General features: G+C 37.2%; 1 protein-coding gene across 1 annotated transcript in view; it reads left to right on the forward strand.

Moving 5' to 3' along the window:
- The window catches only part of CTC1 (CST telomere replication complex component 1), a 1,463,250-nt gene that overhangs the window by 708,713 nt on the left and 728,373 nt on the right, over nucleotides 1-26,164 (forward strand). Inside the window, exons 15-16 of the mRNA XM_044070869.1 lie at nucleotides 5,883-6,317; nucleotides 6,962-7,271. Of these exons, the coding sequence (XP_043926804.1) occupies nucleotides 5,883-6,317; nucleotides 6,962-7,271 (745 nt within the window). The remainder of the gene's footprint in view (nucleotides 1-5,882; nucleotides 6,318-6,961; nucleotides 7,272-26,164) is intronic.

The following is a 26,164-nucleotide window of genomic DNA, read 5'->3' on the forward strand; positions in this document are numbered from 1 at the left end:
AACCAATCTTGAACCACCACTGCTCCACCTTTGTCAGCAGATAAAATAACCAACTCATGGTTTAGCGCAAATTCTTTAATACAATCAAACTGGATCTTGTAAAGATTGTCAGGGCCAACATAATGTTCCCTAGAGAAAAAGTGAATATCTTTAAGGACACTTTTCTGAAACAACATGACACTGGGGTGCATTGGGGGTTGAAAAGTGGATTTATTATAATAAAAATCATCCTGGGAATCAGTGGAAACCTTATGGAAAAATAAACGTAAATTAAGAAGTCCACAAAAAATATGACATCTTTAGCAAATTCATCTTCAACAACATAAAAACCAGGAATGAATGATAATCCTTTGAGTATATCAATATGTGTAGATGACAAGGGAAAAGAAGAAATATTTAAAACATTCATATTCATTATTTCTGGGCAAACATGCATAGTAGACCCTCCATATCGTATACCCCATTTGTGTTTCCTTCGTCTAAAGGGATATTGTTGTTCCTTTTGGCTGTGCGTGAATCTGTGGTGCCCTGCACATCTGATTCAATAGCAGAGGAAGAATCCTCAGCTGAAGTATCATTACCTGAGGTAGATTTTTTCAAAATAGAGCATGGTCACTTTTTTCTAGATACAAATTTGGGTGCCTGCTGAAATCTGACATGCTTGGCTGTGTTTTTAGAGAAAGGCTCTCCACTAGTATAATCCACTAGATCTCTATGGAATTTTTTTCTTTTTCCTTTCTTTTAATAATTCCTTGTGTCATAAGCTCTTGGGTAAGTTTTTTGAAATTGGGAGTAAATTGGAGTTCCCCCTCAAAAAGTTAAATAGAATCAATCATTTGGGTGATTTCCAGTTAAGCATGTTCAATAGTTCTTTCATAATGGCCCACCAGGACCTCAACAAAGGCCATACTTGCTTTATGTTGGGCCTCCCCCCAAGCTTTCATCAACAAATCATCACTGTTGTGAACTAAGGGCTGTACCCTAACTCTTAAGCCTCTGGGCATAATGTCTTTGTGCATGTAAACTTTGAATAGCCTTAAATGCCATATATTGCTTCGTAATAACTTCATACTCTTGCCAAGTTATACAAATTGTGTTGTTAATGAATTATCATTTGGTGTAGCTGTACAAACATTTTCACCCGGGTTGTCACCATCCAAACCAAAAACCATCAAATCATTCCGGTCAGAAGTTAATCCTTTCAGTAAATTGTTAAGATCCTTATTAACTAGCTGCCAATATAGCACCAACAAAAGAAAATAATTAAATCCCAATAATGAGAAGTAATGTTAATCAAAGTCACCCAAAAATTAGTTGGATGCTTGCAGCAGTCATAAAGATAGATAAATATCAATGTCTATATGTCCATTATAATCATAAGAACCCATTCGTAACAGTGGACAGAAAAAACACAAATATTAAAGAACCAAAAGTAATAACCATAAAGCTGAGCTGAGTCCCAGATCAAAAAAAACGGACAATATCAGCCTTCAGCTAATGTCTGTGTTCAGTTTAGCCAGGTAGGACTAATTAAAGCCACTGAATATTAGACATGAGAAATACTACACATTCAAGATAGGGCTCAGTATATTATGAGTCCACAGAGACCATTGGTAACAATTAAACCAAGAACATTAACCAAATAGTTGAGCTGAGCCCATTGTTAAGAATCGGGCAATATCAGCCTATAGCTATGGTAGTCAGTAAAATACTGATCAGAGTCGTCAAGGTAGAAAATAATGCACCAATATGTAAATATATAGACATTGAGGAATCATATCAAATGATGCTGGATAAAAATCCCCAAAATAAAAAAATAGAAAAATATTGGTGCTACAAAGACTGTTGGTCAAATATGGCTATAGTTAGGAGTAATATATGGATTAGTGGAGACGCCCTGGTGAAAAAATGTACAAATATTCCACTATCACACTTGTCCGTAGTACTCAAAAAGATCAACTGCAAAAAGTAATGTCCATTCGAAGCATGAGTACAGTACAAATAGCACCCTACATAAATACAGTAGAAAGGCTTAATACTATAATGATTAAATCGCAATTCATTACTATTCAGTCGATTAAGGCATAATCATGTTCCCTTGTGCAATTAACCACTTATTCCTATAATTTAAATCATTATAATACTAATAAATTATTAAGAATAAGCAACTCAGCTTAGAATGGCTACTGAATCAACAATAGTGAAAGGTCTAACGCATACAAGCAATAATAGCTGTGTACAATTCACAAAGTTAGTTAGATATTGCCCTTTGAGAAAATAAGCAATAGTACTGTATCAAAAGTTCAAAAATAGCCAGCCAACTAAAAGTCCACAAAAGTGATTGATTTATTGCCCCAAAAAATGTTCATTTTTTTGAGTTAAAAAGCAGAAAGAACAAAAAAAGATGGATCACTGAAGACGCAACCTCGTAACTGGAAGTGACCTCGTCAGTTGTTATTCAAAAACAGATCCGTATGTAAGCCCAAAGTCAAAAAAGTTCCAATCATATATTAAATTGCTGCCAGGAAACAGTTGTTATGTAGTTTAAACTCCTTAGGGGTAAAAAACAGATACAGTCACTCTCAGAAGAGTCACGAAAATGAAAAACTTACAGTTAAATAGTAACGTGCAAAAAGCTACTCCATTAATGATAGCGTTAGTTTAGGCAAAAGCAGGTCACCATACCCAATGTTCCAAATAACGAACATAGCAGCCAGTGAACGTTACTATCCACGCAGCAAGAGCTGCCGAACTGTAGTTGAAAAGTTTAAATGCTGTTTCCCTGATATTAAACCACAGAAGAAAAACACAACCAGGTTCCTCACCGAGCAAAAGACCAACAAATTATGTTTGTAATAACCACAATCTGCTTGTCTAGTTTAAACCCATAAAAAACAGTTATAACAGCAAGGTGTTCTCCTGTTTCACGATGACAAACAGACCAATTTGCTGGGCCAAACGATACTTGTCGACATTGGTTTGAAAAGCCAATAAACTAGAAACAAAAAACAAAAATATATGTCCAATGCTATTTGAATCTTGACGTGCAGAAAGCCACAGGCCCACAGCAGGGAAACAACATAATCCAAGAAACAACCCCTGCAGCTGCCAGGTCCCAAAATTCACAAAAGTCAAAGTCAATGACCAGCAGACAGTGGTATATAGCACATTCTGATATATTTATTGTTGGTGCTTAAAAGCACATTATACCATAGAGTGAAAATTTCACCAGATTGGTTTCGGCTGTAACAATAAAGCCTTCTTCATTGTGACATAACAAATAACAGTAAAAAGACAGAAGAAAAATCTGTCTGTAAGTGTGGCAATCAAGCCTAATGTCAATCACCTCAATTTCTTGAAGGTACTCATTCAAACCTGGAGAAAACAAACCTCCTAATTTTATAGTCCATTTTTTCTCAATTCAATTTAAAATCACGTGTCAACCAGCAGTTTTGGATCTGTTGCCTTGGATCTTATCTATAATTGTGAAGAAAACCTGGCATTGGGGTGTGTAACTGTGTGCTTATATAAGGCATTAGTAAGACGTTTATGTCTAATATCACACAAGTGTTCTGCTGTACGAAACGTAATAGCCCTAGAAGTTTGTCCCACATAAAAAGCTGAGCAACTACACATTGCCAGATAAACCACCCAGTTGGTTTGACAATTCCCAAAACAAGATATAGTGTAAACTATGCTTGTATTACTACTGCTAAAACTGGTGGATTTGGTAATATTAATACAATACAATGCATACAGTGACCACATGGGAAACATCCCTTTAGGTGGTCCTCTAAAAGGGTAGATTGTATCACTGGGCGTAAGGGGCAGTGTCCCCTTTTGTAATGGCTGAAAATGGATCCCAAATTCCTGCCCTTCCTGTAGGAAAACAAGCATCTGTCATTCAGCAGTGTATTTAACCTATCATCTGCCTTGAGAATATTCCAATTATGTTGTACACTATTAATTAATCTGGCAGTGTTATGTCCATAGGTGGTAACAAAGCAAATTACCTAGTTGGTATTGATAGCTCTGGAGTGATATTCAAGCAAGTGCTCACGCTGTATAGAATCAACTGTGTTCCTGGCATGTAACACATGTCCTAACTTGTAGCCTCTCTGTAAGAACCGGGTGGTTAAGTCATCCCTGAATTTCTGGTAAGAACTGTCATCTGAACAAATGCGTTTGACTCTCATATATTGAGATTTAGGAATGTTCTTACAAATATGTAGCAGATGATAGCCGGTGGCATGGAGGAATTAATTATATTGGGGGTACTTATGGTAAACTTCAGATTTAAGAGTATTATCCAATTGTTTGGTAACTAATACATCAAGAAAAGTAATCTGATTTAAATTGTAGTTAGCCTTAAAATGAATTCCCCATTTGTTTTCATTAAGATAATTCACAAATTCTTGAAGGTATTCAGAACCCGACCTCCATACCAACCGGCAATCATCCAGATAACACCTCCATATGTCCATGTCCTGTAGAAAAAAGGGCCTCATAGAAACAGACAACTGGTGCCAGAGCCATGGCCTCAAGCTAAACGCCAAAAAGTGTATAGTCATCCCCTTTGGCAAAAACAAAGGGCCCACAAATTACCACATAGGTGGTAATCCATTAAGTACAGAAGAAGTAATTAGGGACCTGGGGACCCAAGTTGATAGCAATCTCTCATTTGACAACCACGTGGCCAAAGTGGTTAGAAAAACATTTTATATAGCCCACCTAATCATGAAGGGATTCACATCTAGATTAGGGGAGGTCATCGTGCCTCTTTACTCATCCCTCATCAGGCCCATAATCGAGTACAATGCCCCTTTTGGGATGTACCTTACCAAACACCTGCAGCAACTGGAAAGACCCCAAAAGTACCTCACCAAGAGGATCAAAGGGCTCAAACAGATGCCATGTGCTGCCCGGTTAAAGAAACTCCAGCTGTACTCAGTGGCATACCGCCTGCTCAGAGGTGACCTGTGCCTGACGTATAAGGCCATGTCCAACCCGAATTAAGGGACATGCTGCATCTCAAAAATCCAAATCCCATCGAGCTACACCGAGAGACTTGAACCTCAGCACTGAAATAAATAGGACATGCTGGAGGGACAGATTCATAACCCAGAGGCTCCCTTCACTATGGAATAAAATCCCAGTCCAGGTTAGGCAGAGTCCCTCATTGACTCTCTTCAAGAGGAATCTTGATGAGTGGATGGGAGATCGTAGGTTTACCCCGGGTATCACTTCTGTGTCACTGTTAGACAGAGGCACAGTATACTAACCTCGAAAAAGGGCATAGCAAAATTAATTTAAAATGGGTGGCGAAAGCCAAACACATTCTGGCTAGGCTTATAAATGCCCTAGGGCAGATAGCCTAGTATGAACCTATGAACCTATGTGAACTGTCATGTATTAGTTGCTCTTCAATGTAAGCCATGAATAAGTCTGCATATAAGGGGGAAAATGATGCCCCCATCGCCGTACCTTTAATCTGTAGGTAATAAGAATTACAATACAGAAAAACATTTTCCGTCAGTACATGTTCAGCTAAGCCAATTAATAAGGTCTTACTTAATAAAATCTACCTCAGGTAATGATACTTCAGCTGAGGATTCTTCCTCTGCTATTGAATCAGATGTGCAGGGCACCACAGATTCACCCACAGCCAAAAGGAACAACACTATCCCTTTAGATCTACACAAAAAAGGGGAGGAAGGAAACACAAACAGGATATACGATATGGAGGGTCTACTACGCATGTTTGCCCAGAAATAACGAATATGAATGTTTTAAATATTTCTTCTTTTCCCTTGTCATCTACACATATTCATATACTCAAAGTAAAGGATTATCATTCATTCCTGTTTTTTATGTTGTTGCAGATGAATTTGCTAAAGATGTCATATCTTTTTGTAGACTTCTTAGCTTGCGTTCGTTTTTCCATGATGAGGTTTCCACTCATTCCCAGGATGTTTTTTATTATCATAAATCCACTTTTCAACCCCCGATGAACCCCAATGTCATGTTGTTTCAGAAAAGTGTTCTTAAAGATATTCACTTTTTCTTTAGGGAACATTATGTTGGCCCTGACAATCTCACAAAGATCCAATCTGATTGTATTAAAGAACTTGTGCTAAACCATGAGTTGGTTATTTTTTCTGCTGACAAAGGTGGAGCAGTGGTGGTTCAAGATTGGTCGAAATATAATACTGAAGCTTTGCGGCAACTTTCTAATGTTTGCCACTATACATCTTTACCTTTTGATCCTACACCCACCTTTAAGAAACAAATAGATGAGTCTCTGGCTGAAGAAGAGGGTATAATTTCTAACTAAACATTACATCATCTGACTGTTTATGATCCTGTCCCACAGTACATTTACTTCCTGCCCAAGATACATAAAAATTTACAAAATCCACTGGGCAGGCTGATACCACTGAATTCTTGAAGATCATCTCTTAGTACCAGCTTGAACCGGGTTGGTTGTTATGTAGTTTAGATGTTACAAGTCTGTACACCAACATCCCACATTGAGCCGACATTGAGGCCTTAAAATATTGGCTTGATAGATCTGAACTTTATCCCCCTGGAATTAACACCTTATTAATTGGCTTAGCTGAACATGTACTGACGAAAAATGTTTTTCTCTATCGTTCTCTATCTATCTCCGTCCGTCTACCTACAGATTAAAGGTACGGGGATGGGGGCATCATTCGCCCCCTTATATGCCGACTTATTCATGGCTTACATTGAAGAGCAACTAATATATGACAGTTCACACAACATTTTTCTACAGGACATGGACATATGGAGACGTTATCTGGATGATTGCTGGTTGGTATGGAGGTCGGGTTCTGAATACCTTCAAGAATTTGTGAATTATCTTAATGAAAACCAATGGGGGGAATTCATTTTACGGCTAACTACAATTTAGATCAGATTATTTTTTCTGATGTATTAGTTACCAAACGATTGGATAATACTCTTAAATCTGAAGTTTACCGTAAGTACCCCCAATATAATTCATTCCTCCATGCCACCAGCAATCATCCGCCACATATTTGTAAGAACATTCCTAAATCTCAATATATGAGAGTCAAACACATTTTTTCAGATGACAGCTCTTACCAGAAATTCATTGATGACTTTAACCACCCAGTTCTTACAGAGGCTACAAGTCAGGACATGTGTTACATGCCAGGAACACGGTTGATTCTATACAGCGTGAGCACTTGCTTGAATATCAATCCAGAGCTATCAATACCAACCAGGTAATTCGTTTTTTACCACTTATGGACGTAACACTGCCAGGTTAATTAATAGTGTACAACTTAATTGGAATATAGGTTAAATACACTGCTGAATGACAGATGCTTGTTTTCCAACAGGAAGGGCAAGAATTTGGGATCCATTTTCAGCCATTACAAAAGGGGACACTGCCCCTTACACCCAATGATACAATCTACCCTTTTAGGGGACCACCTAAAGGGATGTTTCCCGTGTGGTCACTGTATGTATTGTATTAATATTAACAAATCCCCCAGTTTTAGCAGTAGTAATACAAGCATGGTTTACACTATATCTTGTTTTGGGAATTGTCAAACCAATTGGGTGGTTTATCTGGCAACGTGTAGTTGCTCAGCTTTTTATGTGGGACAAACTTCTAGGGCTATTAAGTTTTGTATGGCAGAACACTTGTGAGATATTAGACATAAACGTCTTACTAATGCCTTATATAAGCTCACAGTTAAACACCCCAGTGCCAGTTTTTTCTTCACAATTATAGATAAGATCCAAGGCAACAGATGCAAAACTGCTGGTTGGCATGAAATTTTAAATCGAATGGAGAAAAAATAGATTATAAAATTAGGAGGTTTGTTTTCTCCAGGTTTGAATGAGTACCTTTAAGAAATTGAGGTGATTGACATTAGGCTTGATTGCCACACGTGTAAATAGAGGGATTTTCCTTCTGTCTTTTTACTGTTATTTGTTATGTCACACTGAAGAAGGCTTTATTGTTACAGCCGAAACCCGTCTGATGAAATTTTCACTCTATGGTATAATGTGCTTTTTAGCACCAACAATAAATATATCAGAATGTGCTATTTACCACTGTCTGCTGTTCATTGACTTTGACTTTTGTGAATTTTGGGACCTGGCAGTTGCTTTACTTGCAGGGGTTGTTTGTTTCTTGTATTTAGAGAGGAAGCCAGAGGGGAGAAATTGTTAGAAGTAAGGAAGTGAGTGAAGAAGGGAGGGTAAAAAGATGTAAGGTATGAATAGGTATTTGTTCACATCTAAGGATATAGTTTATCCTGGTGTTGAGGAAGAACAAAGCCAGCTTTTGGCTAGGAAGTCTTTCAGAATGGCTTTGAAGGATGGGAGGGAGGGTATTAACCTGATGAATAGAGAGTTGGAGTTCCAGGCCTTACCAACATGTTATGAGTACAGACAATGCCAGCAGAATTGATAGGTTTGCGGACAGACAGGAGTTTGGTCAATGGAACGTAATGACCAACTGGGAACATAGTTGTGTAGAATGTTATTTAGTGCCGGACAAGCAGATGGATTCTGGATAATTTTTATAGGGAGTAAGAAGCTGCATATATGTTAGTTAATGTGGTAATTCTAACTAATTTAGGCTTTGTAGTGCTTATACAGTGGTGATTTCTGAAAGGAGTACTTGCTGCAAGTTTGTTAGTGTATTATTAGTTTTGTTATAGCATTGCTCAAGTTTTGATTTTTATGATGTCTGAATGCTAGTAAGGATGGGAGTGCCATAAAGAAGTGTGGGAAGAATATAAGTAGTGGCAAGTGTAACTTTAGTTACTTCATTGTAAATCATCTTTATTATTTGATGGGTTTTTCTTATGCAATTTTGTATATGCAGGTCGAATTTAAAATGATCATCCACTATCATCCTTAAACATTTATGAGAAGTGATTTCAGTAGTTGTATTTCAAGAGAGAGGACTTTAAATTTTGTTTTTTCATGTTTGAGGGATTTGGGGGGGGGGGGTAGTATTTTTTTTTTTAGGGTTGAGAAAGTTGTAAATTGCAAAGCCATATTTCGTTTGCTGTTAAAGCTTCCTGGGTACTTTTTTAAGGTGTGCCACATTGCCAGATGTGTAAATGAATGTGGAGTCATCTACTTACTGTGTTAGGGAGGTCTGTTGTGTGAATGTGTGGAGGTTGGTGGTGAGAATGTTAAAGCGGAGGGGACCAAGGGCAGAGCCTTGTGATCCACCTGTGGTGACTGGGAGATATGGAGAGAGGGTAGAGAGTGATTTTTACTGACTGATACCTATTTGACAGGTAGCTTTTGAACCATAGAAGGGTGGACTGAATGAGAGAGACCTAATGAGGACATTTGAAGTAAAAGTTTGCTGTGACAAACTGTGTCAAACTCTTTAGACAAGTCCAGAAATAAAGAGGAGACTAGTTTGCCATTATGTCTAACTTTTTGACAGTACCTATATAGTTTAGAATTGCAGTTTTAGTACTATGGAAAGGAGAGAAGCCATGTTGTGTGGGGAATAGGAGTTCTTCCTGCAGGAGACGGTTTATTACGTTTGAAAGTATTTTTCAGGTATTTTGATGAGGTCGATAAGATTGTTATAGGTCTAAAGTAATGTCTGTTGAATTTCCTCCTCTGTGCTGAGGGATAATGTGTGACTTTTGCCAGAGAGAGAGGGCATGTGGGAATCCTGGTTTGACATATTTATAAGGATTGAGACAGGGTAGGCAATGCTAGCGGCTACTATTTTAAGGTATTCGCTTGGAAGATCATCAGCTGAAGTAGAACATGGTTTGGGTTTGTTTAAAAGTAGTTTTATTGTGAAGGTGAAAGTGAATGGTAGTGTACATGGCTGCTGGGCAGTGTTAGGATTAGATGTTGGGCAATCCTTGGTTGGAGATGCTTTACTCTTTATGAAATTAGAATTGAATTGTATTTCAGTTCGAGTGATGTATTATTGGAAGAGCATTTAGGGTTGAATTTATGGCCGGGATGGAAGATTTCTTTAATGGCTGTACAGATTTTTTAAGGTTGTGTTAACTGTTATTCTGAAATTACTATAGTATAGTTTTTTTTGTCTTTGTTAATTTGCTTTTTAGTACGATTGCAAAAGATTCTGAAGTTTTCAAGATGTGATGTTTTATATTGTTGCCATTCTTTCCATGCTTTTTCTATATCCTGAATTAGCTTTCTACTGTTTTTGGTTAGCCCAATTGCATTACTTGGTTTTAAGTCTCCTCCTTCTTGGAGGCACAAGGCTATTTAGGATATTCAGGAAAGTTGCACTGAAGTAATTTACAGCATCATCTAGGGGGAGGGGTTTTAGGAAGTTCCAGTTAATAGCTAGGTCAGTAATAAACACTTTGTTGAAATTTGGAAAGGTGTGTTATTTGTGTGTTATTTTATAAACATGCTGCTTAAGTGATGTAAGATGTCTGGCTTTTTTAATTTCTCCAAGTCTTTTGGGTTTCTAATACCATGATGGGAATGGACCCCATTCCTAAGTCAAAGTATGATTAAAGTTCATGAAATTAGTATTGTATCAATCTTTGATGTCAGCCAGTAGTGCTCTTCGCAGCATCTGCAATGTGCCCGGTAATGACTCCTTCTGCAGATCGTTGGAGTTACATGTATTGGTAACATATCCAAATACGATTGTAAATTCTTTTTTATAAGACCCGTTGCTCCTACTACTACTGGGACTGTCTGGGTATCTTTATTCCACATTGCTGTCGTTTCCTCCTGGAGATCCTGATATTTTATGACTGTGTCTCTCTCTGTGAGACACTGTAGTCACTGGGTGTGGCAATTTCAGTGATCAGTGCTACTTTTGTCTTCTTTTCTTGGACCACTATATCTGGTTTTCTAGCATCTCTCTTTTGGAATGTTGGTAATGGGTGATCCCATGTGATATAAACTTCATCATTTTGTATGATGCTTTGAGGTTCATGTTTTCAGTGTTTTTCAGCCACTTCAGTACCGTAATGTTTGCGCAATGCCCAGTGCACATTATTATGCCTTTCAGCATACAGTCCTTCTGCCATTAGTGTGTCACAACCAGCAACAAGGTGAGTGACTGTCTCCAATTCAGGTTTACAAAACCTACATTTGTCTGTTTCTCCCACATGTTCAATGGACTTTGTAAACCAGCGTGTACGTAGGTTATTTCATTTCTTTGACTGAATTCGCCTGTCCTTAACCATTCCTGCGTTTGTTCCTGATCAGCATGAGGTTCTTCCAAAAGTTTTCTATACTTGCAACTATATTTATGTTTTTTTCCACATTTCTTGCCTTCTCATCTGGTCCTTCACTTTATATTCTTTCTTTTGTTTTTTTTTTTGGCACATTCAGTTGCTGCTTGGTTTTTATCTCCTTCTGGTTTGATTTCCATTCCTGCTTGACATCGATATGCTTCTGCTAAATTAAGCTGAGAAGTCATCTTTGATTTATTTTCCTCATGTTTCAATACTTTCAGTACATTTGGATCTTGTGAGTTCAGTAGATATGTGTGGAGTCCAATGATTGCAGATCTATACATGTAAACAATTTCAAGGAGGCCCATCCCTCCTTCGGAACGAGGAATATATAATCTTGGTATACACTGATTTTTATAAATCATTTGGTGAGCATGAAGTGTCCTTCTTGTTTTAATATCTAATCTGTCCAACACTTTTTGGAGCCAGTCAGTCACTCCAAAACTGTAAGTTAGGACAGGAAGAGCAAATTGATTTAGAGCTTGGATCTTGTTCATAGATGTCAGTGCTGTTCTCAGGATTAATTAAAATCTTCTAAAGTATTCCTTACTGCGTTTTATTCGCATTTGTTCATGTTGCATTGCTGATCCTTCATCAATCCCCAAGTATTTATACACTCCCTCTTGCTCAAGTTCTTTTATATCGCATTCTTGTCCCAAACTGTTTTCCTGGTGCTGCAGTTTTCCTGCTTTAAAGGTTGCTTTTGCACATTTATCAAGACCAAATGACATTCTAATGTCATCTGAAAATGTTTTGACAACCTACAGCTGTGCCTTCAGTTCCTCATCTGATGAGCTATACAGTTTTAAATCATTGACAAAGAGAAGATAAGTCATTAGCCTTTGTTGTTTTCTAGTTGCCAAATTATAGCCATGGCCTAAGCTGTTATGTAAAGAGCTTAATGGGTTAATGGCAAGGCAGAATAACAACAGTGACACACAGTCACCCTGGAATATCCCCCTTTGAATTTTTATCCCGGGGATAATAATCTGTCCTTTATCATGTCTTAATTGCAGAGTAGTCTGCCATTGTTTTCTGGTTACTGTAATGTAGTCAATCAACTTAGGGTGTATCTTGCACATTTTAATCACTCTTTTATCAATGAATGTGGGATACCTATCAAATGATTTTTTGTAGGCAGTCCATGCCATACTTTGATTCTTCCTTTTTTTACAGTTCTCCACTATAGCTTTATTTAAAAACAAATGATCCTTTGTTCCATATGACTTTCATTTATTGCCCTTTTGTTCTACTGCCATAATTGAGTTTTCTTCTAAATGACTGTAAACTATGTCAGTGTCCATTCCTGTGTATAGTTTATACGTCGTTGGAAAGCAAGTTATTGGTCTATAATTTTTAGGATGGCTTGCAGGTTCACTCTTAAGTAAAGAGCATTGTTTTGCCTGTTGTCAGCCAGTGTGGTATCGTTCGGGGTACGCATATAAATAGTTCTTACTAATGGCTAAATCCTCGTGCAAAGATATTAATTTTCGTTTCAATCTCTCTGGCTGTTACTTCATCCCATTTCATATCCTATACCTTTAAACTTCTTATTCTTTCTTTTACTTCTTCTATCCATTTAGCATCTTTGTTATTTTCCACAGGATCTTCATAAATACTTCTCCAAAATGTATCTACTTCCTCTTTTTTTGGTGGTCTTTCAGTTCCTCTTACCTTATTTCTCAGTTCTCCATAAAACTTGTTGGGGAGAATCAATAAATTGCTTATTTTGTATTTTTCCCTTATATTTATCTATGTATCTTCTAAGTTTTTCCGCCTGTGCTGAAATTTTTAGCTTATTTGCAATAGTGCATGATAGATCCTGGTCTGTTGTAATACTGTGCATTGCTTTAATCGCATCTCTCTTTCTTGGTATTTTTGTTGATCTGTTTCCTCTTCTATAATCTTCTAACAGTGACACCTCTTGTTTTAACTGCTTTGTAGTTTTCTCTATTTGAAATTTCCATGATGGTATTCGATTTCTCCCCTTCCTTTCCCTCACTACCCAGTGTTCTTGTGGTAGAACTTTATCAGTTATTAATTTAGCTGCACAGTAATCTATCCTGTTCACTTCTGTTATACCACGTGGATCTCTATGGACAGTCCTAATTACTGCATTCATTTGTTTTATCAGACTTCTTACTTTTTGGGTTTTAATGACCTTCTGCAGTCTATTTCACTCATTGATATATATCTATCCATGTCCATTAAATCAAGCAACTCTTCTCTTAGCTCATTTTCTTCCAAACTGAGGGCACATGCCTTATTTTCTGTTTCCTGCAGGCATTCTATAGCAAGTTCTATCGCATCTTCCTGTGGCACATTCTCTTCAATTTCATCCTGTGTCATCTGTTGCTCTGTCATATGGGAACTCACTGGCCTATCACTCCTCAACATTGACTGCATCAGAGTTTCCACAGTTTCCTGTTCCTTTCCTTGCTGTCTAGCTTCACGTGAACGTTTATACTGGTTTCCTGTGGAAGGCTGCAAAGTATCTTGATATGGCACCTGACCAATTGCTTCCAATTCCACTGGTTTCCCCTTAATTTTGATACCCATTGTTCTATCCTGTTGTGGTGCTTTCTGCATTCGACTTTCTGCACTGAAGCCTTCTCTTTGATTTCTCCATTACTAATCTCGTTTCTACTTTTCCTCTTAGTCTTCTTATTTTTTATATTGTAAAGTTTTCCATATCTGGATTCCTTTGCCTTTATTTCTCTTCAAATATCTTTGGTACTGCTCTTTTTGTATTGGTTAGTTTTGCTTTCTCCTTTGCATAAATATTGCACCATAATAAATCTCTCTTCCTTTCCCATGTCCATATTTCTTCTTCACATGTCTCCTGATCTTCTTGTTTTTCCTTATTCTAGGGACTCAACTCCATCATGCTGTGATATAGTCTGTGTTAGACCTTCTGCATTAAATCCTTCACTTCACAGGCACTCCATAACTTCAACTTCTATTTCTTTAACTTCTGCTTTACTAATCTTCTTTTCCACATTACATCTTTGTGATATTATTTTTTTATTGTCAAATTTTCCACACCTGGATGCTTTTACCTGTATTTCTCTTCAAATATCTTTGAGACTGCCTTCTCTATATTAGTTAACGTGGCTTTCTCCTTTGCATAAATATTGTATCATATCAAATCTCACTTTCTTTCCCATGCCCATATTTCTTGTTTTGTATTTTTCAAATAGCTCTAGGTTTTGTTGTTTATATTTTCACACTTCCTCAGATGCTTCTTTTTCCAAAAAGATCAAAGTTTCTTGATCTATGTACTGTTTTTCAAAAATCTGATGTATTAATGACCGCAAATTTTTATTTGAACCTTCTGACTGTTTTTCTTGTGGAAGTATTTTTCTTTCCTCTAATTTCTCTCTTAATCATTTTGTATATCTTGTGTCTGGAAATTCTGGGCTTTTTACATAATAGTAACAGTACATAATTTCTTTCTTATCCTCAGTAGTCCACCTTATCATCTTTATGGCTCTTCTTTGGCCAATCAGTGTTTGACTTTTGTGGACTGCTACTTTCTTCTACAACAGGGGGGCCATCTTCCCCCTGGGCCTGGCCTGGCCACATTGTAGGAATGTTTCCGTATTTTGAGGATTCTACACTGTCATTTTTTCCAGTCCTGGCACCAGTGCGCCTACCAGGATTGGGCACTTTTTTATCCTGGGTCTTGTGTACCCAGGTATCGTTTTTTTTTTTTTTTGTTTTTGACTTCTCTCCATGATATATGCTATATAAATACAGTCAGTATGTCAGTGTCGCCTTGGTGAGATTTTGTGAAAAACAGGTTCCACCTCATGAAGGTACTCACCAAGACTTGAGGATGAGTTCAACTTCAGCACTACTACTCTCCTTTACTTGCTGACTTTTCATCTCTCCATTAGGACCCACTGGGGTCTGGTTGTATACATTAGGAGATGATCACTGAGACAGAGATTGTACTTGAGGTAATGTATTTGCTATGGTCTGAAACTCGAAGCCAGTCTAACTGGGAAATTGATGTCTTTCTATATTGGGTCAGGCTATTAATTAGTTGTGTGAAACTTTAACTCCCCTACATCTAGAGTGAACTTATGTCCAAACAATTGACATTCATATCACCTAGTAGTAGTATTTCTTGTGGAATTGTTATGGATATTTAATGCAGGATATCTTCTAGTATAGCTGTATTGTTGCCAGGAGGAATGTAAAGAACAGTAATGCATATCTGTTTATTATTGATTAATTTCAGGAAAGTAATAAGAAGCTTTACTGAACTGAATTTTGGTATTGGTTTGTGTAAGGGGAAATGTGGTCATTTTTGGGAAATATTAAAGCAATACCATCCCTTTCCTCTTTATATGGTCATTATGGATGATGATATAGCCAGGAGGTGTAATTTTGGAGTAATTTATGCTGGGTTTAAGCCAAGTTTCAGTTGCAGTGAGAATATCAGGCTTATGCTGGTGAATCCAAGCATGTAGCTCAACAATTTTATTTCTTATGCTTCTAACATTTATGGCAGCAAAAGTTAGATTGCCGGGGTTGGGGATTGACCATTGTAGGTTTAGAGTAGTGTGTAAAAGAGAATTTTCTTGATGTTCATTGTGATAGGTAGGGCCAAGATTAGGGTGAATGCCTCCTCCTAGGAAAAAAAGTAATGTATTGGGGAATTATTGATACTTGTTTTTTGGAGAGTATTTTTCATCTTAATTTTATTTTGGTTTGAGTTGAAATGGAGTTTATCAGTCTATATTTGGGGTGAAGGTTATTATTAAATAGGTTTGGTGCAATGTGTGGAGACTGTAGGAGGAAGTATGAATTGGTGTTTTTTGGGATAGAGCTGGAGAGATATTGAGAGGTATTGTAGAGTCATGATAGGATGAGAAATGGCCCAGTAGCAGGACAAGAATAGAGCATAAACTGAGTAGTAGCATGATTAGGTGGTGGAGAAATAGGGATTAAGAAGGAAAAAGAAGTTGCAGGGTTGAAGGATATGTAGTGGTGGTGGAGTCTGAAAGCTTATAGAGGGTAGGTAGGAAAGAGGTATGTTCTGTGAAGGAGGAGAGTTTGATTGTCTTAGTATATTCTCTGGAATGCAAGGAATACGGGGATTTAAAAGAGAGTATGAGAATACAGTTGAGATAGGAAGAAGTGAGAGTTTATTTTGGAAAAGTAAAAGATAAAATGTACATACATACATACAAATATTTTACGCAGTGCATTCATGCCCTTCTAGCCTAGTAATTTACTAAAACCTTGTTCATATGTAATAAGTGCCCAGGGTGTTTTTAAAAATATCTAAACTTGGATTTTAAGTAATGTAGTTTGTTAGCCTTTTCCATACATCAGCTGCTCTGTCAGAGAACTAAGTAGTACATTTCTCATTCCTATAGAATGTTCTACATAGGTTGTCTGATGATTATCTACCCCTTTTTGATAACCCAAACATCTGCAGAGGTAGTTGTCTGTAAATGCCCTGTGTACATCAATAAGGTATCCTAAATATCTATATAAGACACTGTACAAGTTCAGATATTGTAGTCTTTCATAATAACTTAAATTTTCACATCCATGGATGCTCTTGATATATTTCCGCTGTAGTCTTTCCAGTTTATTCATGCTTGTTTTCTTTTAAGGTTTCCATATTGTTATTCCATACTTACGTTTGAGTCAAATATAACTAACAAACAATGACTTCATCATTTCTGATTTCCTCAACTTTATGAATCTTTTTTTGCAAGCTAGTTCTATAACTATCATTAACCAGTTGTGTTGAATTTAACAGGTTATAGAGACGATGATACTGCTCAGCTGTATATTCGTATTTACTGAAAGGTTTATTGAAAAAGCCGACCAAGCACTACTGTCAAGATATTTACATTTTCCTTATAACACAGACTACTGTCAGATACACTGACTCAAATTACAAAATGTCCACCAGACTTTTTTTTAGTTACTTTTATCTAGTTTCAAACTTCTTCCTTGATGAAACATTCTTTTCCTGTATTGAAGCATTTTTTTGTCTGTATCCTGATCTCATCCAAAGAAAACCAGTTCTTCAGCAGGCCAAAATATTCTTTCATTGATAAAATAGTCTGTAACTTTTTCTGTTGTGTAAGCTATTTCCCTTTAGCAGGTTTATTCACGTGAATATCTACATACATTCAACTGTTTATGATTTTTCAACAAGCCTCTGTTGTTAATTCCATTTGTTACAAAAACATTCAGAAGTATAATACTTTTTGTTCCACACAAGCACATTCTGTTAAGCTAATCATACTTGTTTACTGCATATTTATTTTCTGTACTTGCAGATGCTGTGTTGCAAGCTATTTCTAAAAAAATATCACACTGTTGTTATGATAGAAAGCAGTTTGGCCAAACCTCTAGTCCTGTGAACGAAAAACAGTTCTACCAAACTATATATATCTTTCTATCAAATACGTGTTATTACTATGAGGGAAGCCATTTTTATTTATATATTTCTATCAATTCCTCCTTTTTATTTTGAAAACTAAAAAAATTTCAATCAAAATTTAAATTAAACTTTGAATTTTACAGAAAAATAATGGCTTTGTTGGTTGTTACTTTCTGTAGCCTGCATAAGTTACAACTGATACCTGATTGCCTTTTTAATACAAAGTTTAACACAGATGCACATTATTATGATCAGCAAAAAAATGGCTACTATAGCAACTAAAACTGTGATAATGGTTGCCCACCATTCCAAAAATAACCCATTTAACCAATCACTCCAGTCATTCTTCCCTGTCTTTTTAGCCTTTTCAGATACTAGCTGTATTTTACTTAAATGTTGCTTTATGGATTCTGTCTTGTCTGGATTATAAGTACAGCCCTCCTCGCTGATCTGAGCAAAAACACCTCCCCTGCGAAGCAACAAGTAATCAAGTGCCATCCTATTCTGTAGTACAGTTATCCTAATGGCTGTCATTTTCAGTGTTATGTCTGTGATTGCCCCAAATGTGGCATTAGACAGTACTTCTAATAATTTACTGAGCTTTCTCAATTCCCATATACTCTTTACAGCTCCGTATGCTGGAAAAACTCCTGCTGCAGCTAGTACCCCATCTTCTAAATCCATATCCTTTAACCCTTTTGCTTCTGCTGCATTTATGTCATGACTGTAGATGCATGATTGAGCTAATGTACCAGTACTATTTTTTTCATTTCTTTTTTTCTCCTGGCATTTCTTATTTTACCTTTTGGTAATTCTTCAGTTAATCTCATTGATGGTATTACGTAGCCTACATAACAAGTTCCTTCCCATTCCATAGGAGCCATTTGTATGCTTTTGTACTGCAATCCTGTAGCCTTGGATTAAGACTAGTCACAAACTTGTTTATGTCCTTATCATTTGTATCCTCCAAAATTCTGTAACATACAAATTGTGCTACATCTTTCCTGATATTTGCAGAGGGACATTGCCTTCAATCTGTCCAGTCGAACATTGTATTCATTACTTTCATTGCTTTTTCCAGCTTTTGTTGATCTAAATACTCACCTCTGCTCCTTCTAACTCCTTTTCCAGGTATTTAAACACCCCCTAGCTACTGTGATATTGTATTCTTTGACCCGCTATTGGTTTGATCCTGTCTGTTGTATACATACACTTCCTTTTGGACCTGTCCTTACTTTTAAAGTTGGAACATCTACCTTGTCTGGTTTGCTACAAACTCCATTCCTGTTACTAATTTTTAGCAAATTTTTAGTGTCATGGGTACTGCTGAAAAATATACTCTATCCTTTGTCATAGGTATTGGTGCACATAGCCAGCATTCAGCTGCATTATTTACTTCTGCATATACCATTTGTATTACTGTAAATGTATTACAATGTGGTATCTATCCCTTTTTGTCTTTTGGTATTGATCGGCTTTTCAGGCTATATGCAATATCCACTGCATATATTATAATAACTAACTGTATAATTTTCTATTTCCAAAACTGTTTTCTGGGAACTTTTACCAATAAAAGCATTTTCTCTTCCTGTTCTGGCAATTTTGGTCTCATAAACAGGTAAATGGGCATCTGAAAAATAGATAAATAAAATATTATTTACCTACCCTTCGTTTGCTCTCCCTGTTTAATTACTTTACACTGATCTCTATGTACCAACATCTGTTTTTTAGATTTTTCACATTCTTTACTCTTTGGACCAAAGGTCCAATAAATTCCTTTACTTCAAAAGGTCCTTTCCAGTTACTGTCCCATGGACCAGTTTTACTGACATTTTTTACCATGACTTTACTTCCCAACTGAATATCCTCTGCCTCTGGCAATGTTGGAACTTTTTTCCTACAAATGGAACCCTTGCTCTTCGGCCATCTCTTGGCATACTTTCTGCAGGTCTTCCATCCATTGTTGATGCTTTGCTGCTTCTAACAATTGTCTTTCACTACGTACTTCCAGATCAAAAGGAAACTGTAAGGGCATGTTTCTGCCTGTCATCACTTCAAATGGAAATAGTCCTGTCTTGCTATTTGATGTTGCCCTGACTCCCATCAAAATGCTAGGTAAGTGATTTACCCAATTATTTCCTTTCCCAAGGCACATTTCTTCAGCCTGTCCTTTAAGGTTCTATTCATTCTTTCTACCGTCCCATTTGATGATGATATGGATCATGAAGCCTTTGCTGCATTCCTAGCATTTTACAAAGTACTTTCATTATCTTACTGACAGATTGTGATACATTGTCTGATTCTGTCGCCCAGGGCCATTCCCAATGGCAAAAAATGTTTTTCCAAAGTGCTTCTGCTGTCACTTTAGCTGTCATTCCCTTGGTTGGAATTACTTCCACCCATTTTGAAAAAAACATCTACCACTACCAGCAAGGAGCAATACCCACCCTTTGCAGGAAGCAATGGTCCTGCGTAGTCAGTTTGTGTAGAGTACCATGGTCCATCTGCTACAGGTACCCTAAGCAACTGTGGCTTCTTGTACTCAAGCATTCACCCTGCACTGCCTGACACAGTTTTTTCAAATGTGATTCCAATACTTTTCTTTCACTACTGTCCATAACTTTTCTGTTCCTACATGTCCCAAAATTTGGTGATTAAGCTTCACTAGTTGTTTTGCCAGCTGATATGGAATGTATGGCAGTTTTATCCCTTTCTCTGTCTTGAAAACATAGAAATATCCACCTACTCCATCATTCTGTAGCACATATTTTCCAATTCCTCTGGTTCCCCCTTTTCCTTTTGAATCTTTTTCTAATCCTTATCTACTTGTTTTCCTTCCTTCAAAAATCGTACTTCAGAAACTTGGAAGTTCACAAACTTTTCCTTCAGTCTTTGCAGGATATAAAGGCTTAACCCTTCTTATCTGCTTCCTGTGCTTTAGCTTCCACCAAAGCATTTCCCTTTGCATTTTCTTTATTTGCCTTTGATGAGCTTTTAACATTAAATTTTGAACTGTCCTCGCAACTTGTACTTTTGAAAAGTTTCCACATATCCTGTAAAACATTTGCATGCTTCAAAGGTTTTCCTGCAGTATCAGTAGACCCTCTTTTCGCCCACATTGCCATATGCAGTCTTTGAGAATTTACTATATAAGTAAGCACTGTCACTGTAAATATTTACTGGATGTAAATGCTGCAAAACATATTTTACAGCCTCTAGCTCAGCCCTTTATGCTGACATGTATCCTGATAACGTAACCATAATTGGTTTGTCTCCCTTTTGCAATGTCACTATTGCAAACCCAGTGTAGTACTTCCCATCCTTCCAGAAAGGTGCATCATCTACATACATTGTAGGAACGTGGCAGTCATAATCTGCCTTTAATGGTGGCTTATCCAGTTTCTGCAAATTTGCATGCTGTCATGCACCTTCCCTTCATATCCAGTAAAATCGGATAAGTAGTACTTGTCCCCTGTCTGTATTTGTACATTCTTTGTACTGAAAGTAGTTATCCATTTTGGAAAAAAAAAAAAACAGTCTGACTAACCCCTTCAGTGATTTTGTTTATCTCGCTGTCATTTAACAAAGTCTTGATTGTCAGATTTGGAGTTTGAACTGTAATCTCTGAGAACATTGCCAAATATCTGTCTTAGTCCCCAGTAAATGGCCAAAAGCTGTTTAATGCAAGGCTAATATCCTTTTTCTACAGCAGTCATTATCCTGTTACAAAGAGTAACCAGTCTTAACTTAGTAACCATTCCCCTGAGATACCTCTTTTGGCCAAGAGTGTAGTAACAGCACTGAGTGTGTTTCCTTCACCTTTACTGGTGAGAGGTATTAGCTATGTTGCCTGTGCCAACTTCTGCTTTAACATTTTCAAATGCATCTTCCTCAGTATGACTACATTGTAGAGTCAACTCTTCTTTTTGATCTTGCAACATTTTATAGAGAGGAGCTTCGCTGCATAGTCCTGTATAAATTCCCCTATTGTAGTTCATGATTCCCATGAATTTATGCAAATCTGAAATTGTCAAAGGCTTTGGCAATTTCAGAATGCCCCTCACCCTTTCCTGACAAGGAGTCGTCCCTGTCGGTCTGATAATGGCTCCTAGAAATTTTACTTCTTGTGACAAAAACTATCATTTTGTCTTTGTTTACTTTGAACCCTGGCTCTTCCAACTGTCTTAGAACTTTTCTCAGCTGTGATGTGTTCTTCCACAGTCTCTGACTGTATCATAATGTCATCAGTATAATGAATAACTTTGTCATCTTTGCTCACATCCTATAAGAATGTCTCTGCTATCTGATGAAAAATGACAGGACTGTTCTGAAATCCGTGAGGTGATGTAGTCATAACATACTGTTGATTTTCAAAGGTAAAAGCAAATCTTTGCCATTCTGTTTTCTGAAGTGGCACTGCAAAAAATCCATTTGCTAAATCTATCACTGTAAACCAATTACTTTGTGATTTTATGCAAGTTGCTAGTTCTGGAATCCCTGATATCAAATGTGCTGTCAGCTGTGAGTAGTGTTTAACCTTATGAAGGTGTATTAAGAAATGGTAACTCCCATCTTTCTTTTTAACTGGCCAAATAGGTGGCTTATTGGACCATATCCCTTCTGAATTGTGCCTGCTTGTTCCCAGTTTAAAATGCATTTCCTCATGTCATCTGCTGCCTCAGCTGGAATTGGATACTGTTTTTGGAAAGGAGAAATGTAATCCCTTGCACTTTCCACTGTAATCGGAACTGCTAAGTTCCCACAGTCTGTTTTTGTTTCTGCCCATAAAATCTGAAATTCTTTCTCTATGGTATTCCAAATATCTCTTTGTTCATCTGTCAGGGCCACTGTCCTGTTTCCCTTGCTCTCTGCTAGGCTAACTTGTATTGTCATGCACTTTTGATTAACACTCAGTTCACTTTCTTCTCTTGTTTTCCACAAAATACATTTGGAAAAATGATTAGTATCCCTAGCCTGTTTAAAAATCCATTCCTATTATGGTCATTCCACAACTAAGATGCATCAAAAATGTTTCCATTACCAAAGTTTCATCCTGAATAAACTTAATTTCTACAGGCTTACTGCCCACTGCAACACATGCACTACCATTAAAACCTAAGATCAAAGTTTTCTTTCTGGAATCTGGCTTAAGCCTTCTGTTTGTAAGAGAAACTGCTGCTCCTGGGTCTATAAAGACATTTTTCCATGGCATCCTCTCTTCCCAGATGTCAGTTAAAGGTCTACCATCATTTCCTCATATAAAAAATGCTAACTGAACTATCTCAGTAGGGGAGCACCCCCTTGTTGTGAATCACTGTCATCATTCAGATGCCTGGAAACTTCTCTGACAACACAAATATTGTATTCTTGCTCCTGGGAATCATCATCCTCATCCACTGCATATGCAGGACGAAGCAATTGCTGACATACAGCCTGCTGCCTTTTATATTTTAAGCTACAGGAAGGATCTTGCATAGCTCCCATTGGATATGCATTCCCTTCACTGTCATATTGCTGGAATTTAGTATTCCCTCTTGCCTTATTATGAAACATTTGACCCTCTATGTTATCATCCTGCAACCTTTGCTTTTCCTTCCTGACTTCTTTATATTCTGAGTTCCTTGCAAATTCTCCTTTATCTGCCTGTTTTTCCATTTTCTGTAGTATACACAGTCCTGCTTGATATGTCCAAGTTTTCTACAGAAACAAACATGCAATTTGTGTATAGAAAAACATGCAATTTGTCTATATCATCAGAGGGGCTGATGCTACTCTCAGTACGTCCCTGTTCTCATCCCCCAACTTTCTCCACCTCTACCCCATCCTACAGCCAAACCCATCTTCATCAGTACCAAGAGAAAAAATGTTGTGCTTAAAAATATCTGTGTTGTCACTCATTACTGTCCCTCTCAGCTTATGAACACATTGCTCTAATGTGTCAGCAGTTTCCTCATAAATACACTTATTGTCACCTGGTACTCCTTTTACTTGTTCCAAATGCATGTATTAGCCTCTTTTGCATTTCTGGGTCATTCATTTCCCTGTCATCTAAAGCCAATTTAAAATGCTCTGCCTTTTCTAGCATCCTGTCAGAAACTGTAATATTAAAATACTCTTAACTTTGTAGTTAAAGTTTGACCCTGGAAATATGCCAGGATTATTCTGTTTAACATAGAATTGGGTGGCCACGGTGGTGCAACAGTTAGCATTGCCACCTCACAGCAAGAGGTTCTCTGGTTCGATTCTCTGCTGGGGTGCCTTCTGTGCGGTGTCTGCATGTCCTCCCTGTGTATGAGTGCGTGCATGTGTGTGCCTTCTGTGGAAGGTTGTGTGCCGGGTTGGCAACTCGACACTATAAAACTCCACTGCCAATCATGAGCGGACAGATGATCTGCTGTGGCAACCCCTAACCGGGAAAAAGCCGAAAGAAAAAGAAGAAGAAGATTCTGTTTAACTTAGAATCAAGCATCCATTCATTAAAAACAACAAAAGTCTTAAAACACTTTGGAATGAATACCAGAAACATATTTGCAGTGAATCATTCCATGCATTGCCAGCTGTATACGAAAGCCAATCTTCAAATGTCAACATATTGTAAAAAATACCTTTATTGTCATTCTAATGAGAAATGGTTTGTAACAAACAAGACTATTGGTAGAGATCAGCTGGAGAACCTTTCACTACCTCCACATTTGGAGCGTTATTGTTATCTGAACTAACATGTTCTGGCACGTGTCTCTGTAAATCTGCATTTGTAACTGTATACTCCTGTAACTGTTTCTGTAATTCCCCTATATTATTGTGTAATTCTGCTTCCTTTGCCATTGCATTCAAAGGTTTCTTTTTTGCATCCTGTAACTCATGTGTAGGAACTTCTGTGTCAGTGTCCCCATGCATATTATCCTGTTTGTGAATCCATAACAGTATGTGTAGCAGCATTAGCCCAGGTCAAAATGTTTAAGACATTTTGCATATTCTTTTTAACATGTATCTCACGTTTCTCTAACATTTGCATGTGTCTCTTATTTAGTTCTGTCAACTTATCATCTAGCTTTGTCTGATAACTCATTATCTTTAAGAGCATCCCACTGCGAGCAGTAGGTATGAAACATTTCAGCAGTCTCTACAATCTGTAAGCTTTTAGCATGATCTAAAAATAACTGGAATTCTCTCTAAAAGGTAGAAACTGGCATTACAAAATATGACGTTTGACTTCATCTGACAATTTTGACTTGTCCTGCATAGTCTTTACTGACAATTGCTGTAGCACAGTTTTATGACATATTAAACAAAAAACAAGGATATCTGTCCTCACAGTTAAGACATTCAACTTGACTTTTATACATACTGATCAAAACAATGAATCCATTTACACATATAAACTTTTTCACTTTTGTTTATGCCGAACAATGCTTTATTACATTTAACATCACTACTGGCTTGATCATGCCACTGAGGTAATAATGTCCAAATTTTCTCAGGAGTCTCGTTTAAGTCTGTGGCCACAGAATGTGTGCATCTAGCACTTATGTCCTTGATGGTATCCATGTTATTTCAAAAAGAAGCTTACCGTTTTCAGAAATGGCTAGAAGATGACCAGGCTTTAGACCAAAACTGCAAACTGGGAATTCTCTCTGTCGAAAATGCCGGTGAACGTCTCAGAGGAGAAGCAAAGACAAAATCTCGGTTTCATTCACTTGGAAGTACCTGATACTGCTGAGCTGTCCAGTACTGACTGGAAGTTGGCACCAATAAAATATTAACTAGTGCTTGTAGTAGTTTTACAAATATTTAAAAGAGCACACCGCTATTAAATTGAATTAACAGCAGGTTGCACAGACTAAGGTACTGTTTAACTGTGTATTCATATTTACTGAAAGTTTTATTGAAACAATCCGACCAAGCACTACAGTCAAGATTTTGACATTTTCTTTACAACACAGATTACTGTCAGATACATTGCACTGCACCTCTTCAGATGACTCAAATTACTAAATGTCCACTAGTTTTTAGTCACTTTTATCTAGATTCAAACTTTGTCCTTGATAAAACATTATTTCCTGTATTAAAGCTTTTTTGTCTGCATCCTTATCTCATCCAGAGAAAAACAGTTCCACAGCAAGCCGAAATCATTCATTGATAGGATAGTCTATAACTTTCTGCTGTTAGCCGCTTCCCTTTAACAGATTTATTCACTTCAATATCTGTATATAGTCAACTGTTTTTGATACTTCAACAATACTCTGTTGTTAATGCCGTTTGTTACAAAATCATTCAGAAGTGTAATACTTTTTGTTCCACACAAACACATTCTGTTAAGCTAGTCATACTTGTTTACTGCATATTTCTTTTCTGTACTTGCAGATGCTGTGTTACATGCTATTTATAAAAGTATCACACTGTTTATAACTGGAAACAGTTTTACCAAACCCCTGTTACTGTGAAAGAAAAACAGTTCTACCAAATTATAATCATTTTT

This window comes from Protopterus annectens, chromosome 4.part1 (assembly GCF_019279795.1).
Source record: "Protopterus annectens isolate FY-2018-M chromosome 4.part1, PAN1.0, whole genome shotgun sequence".
NCBI classification, from domain to species: Eukaryota; Metazoa; Chordata; order Ceratodontiformes; family Protopteridae; genus Protopterus; species Protopterus annectens.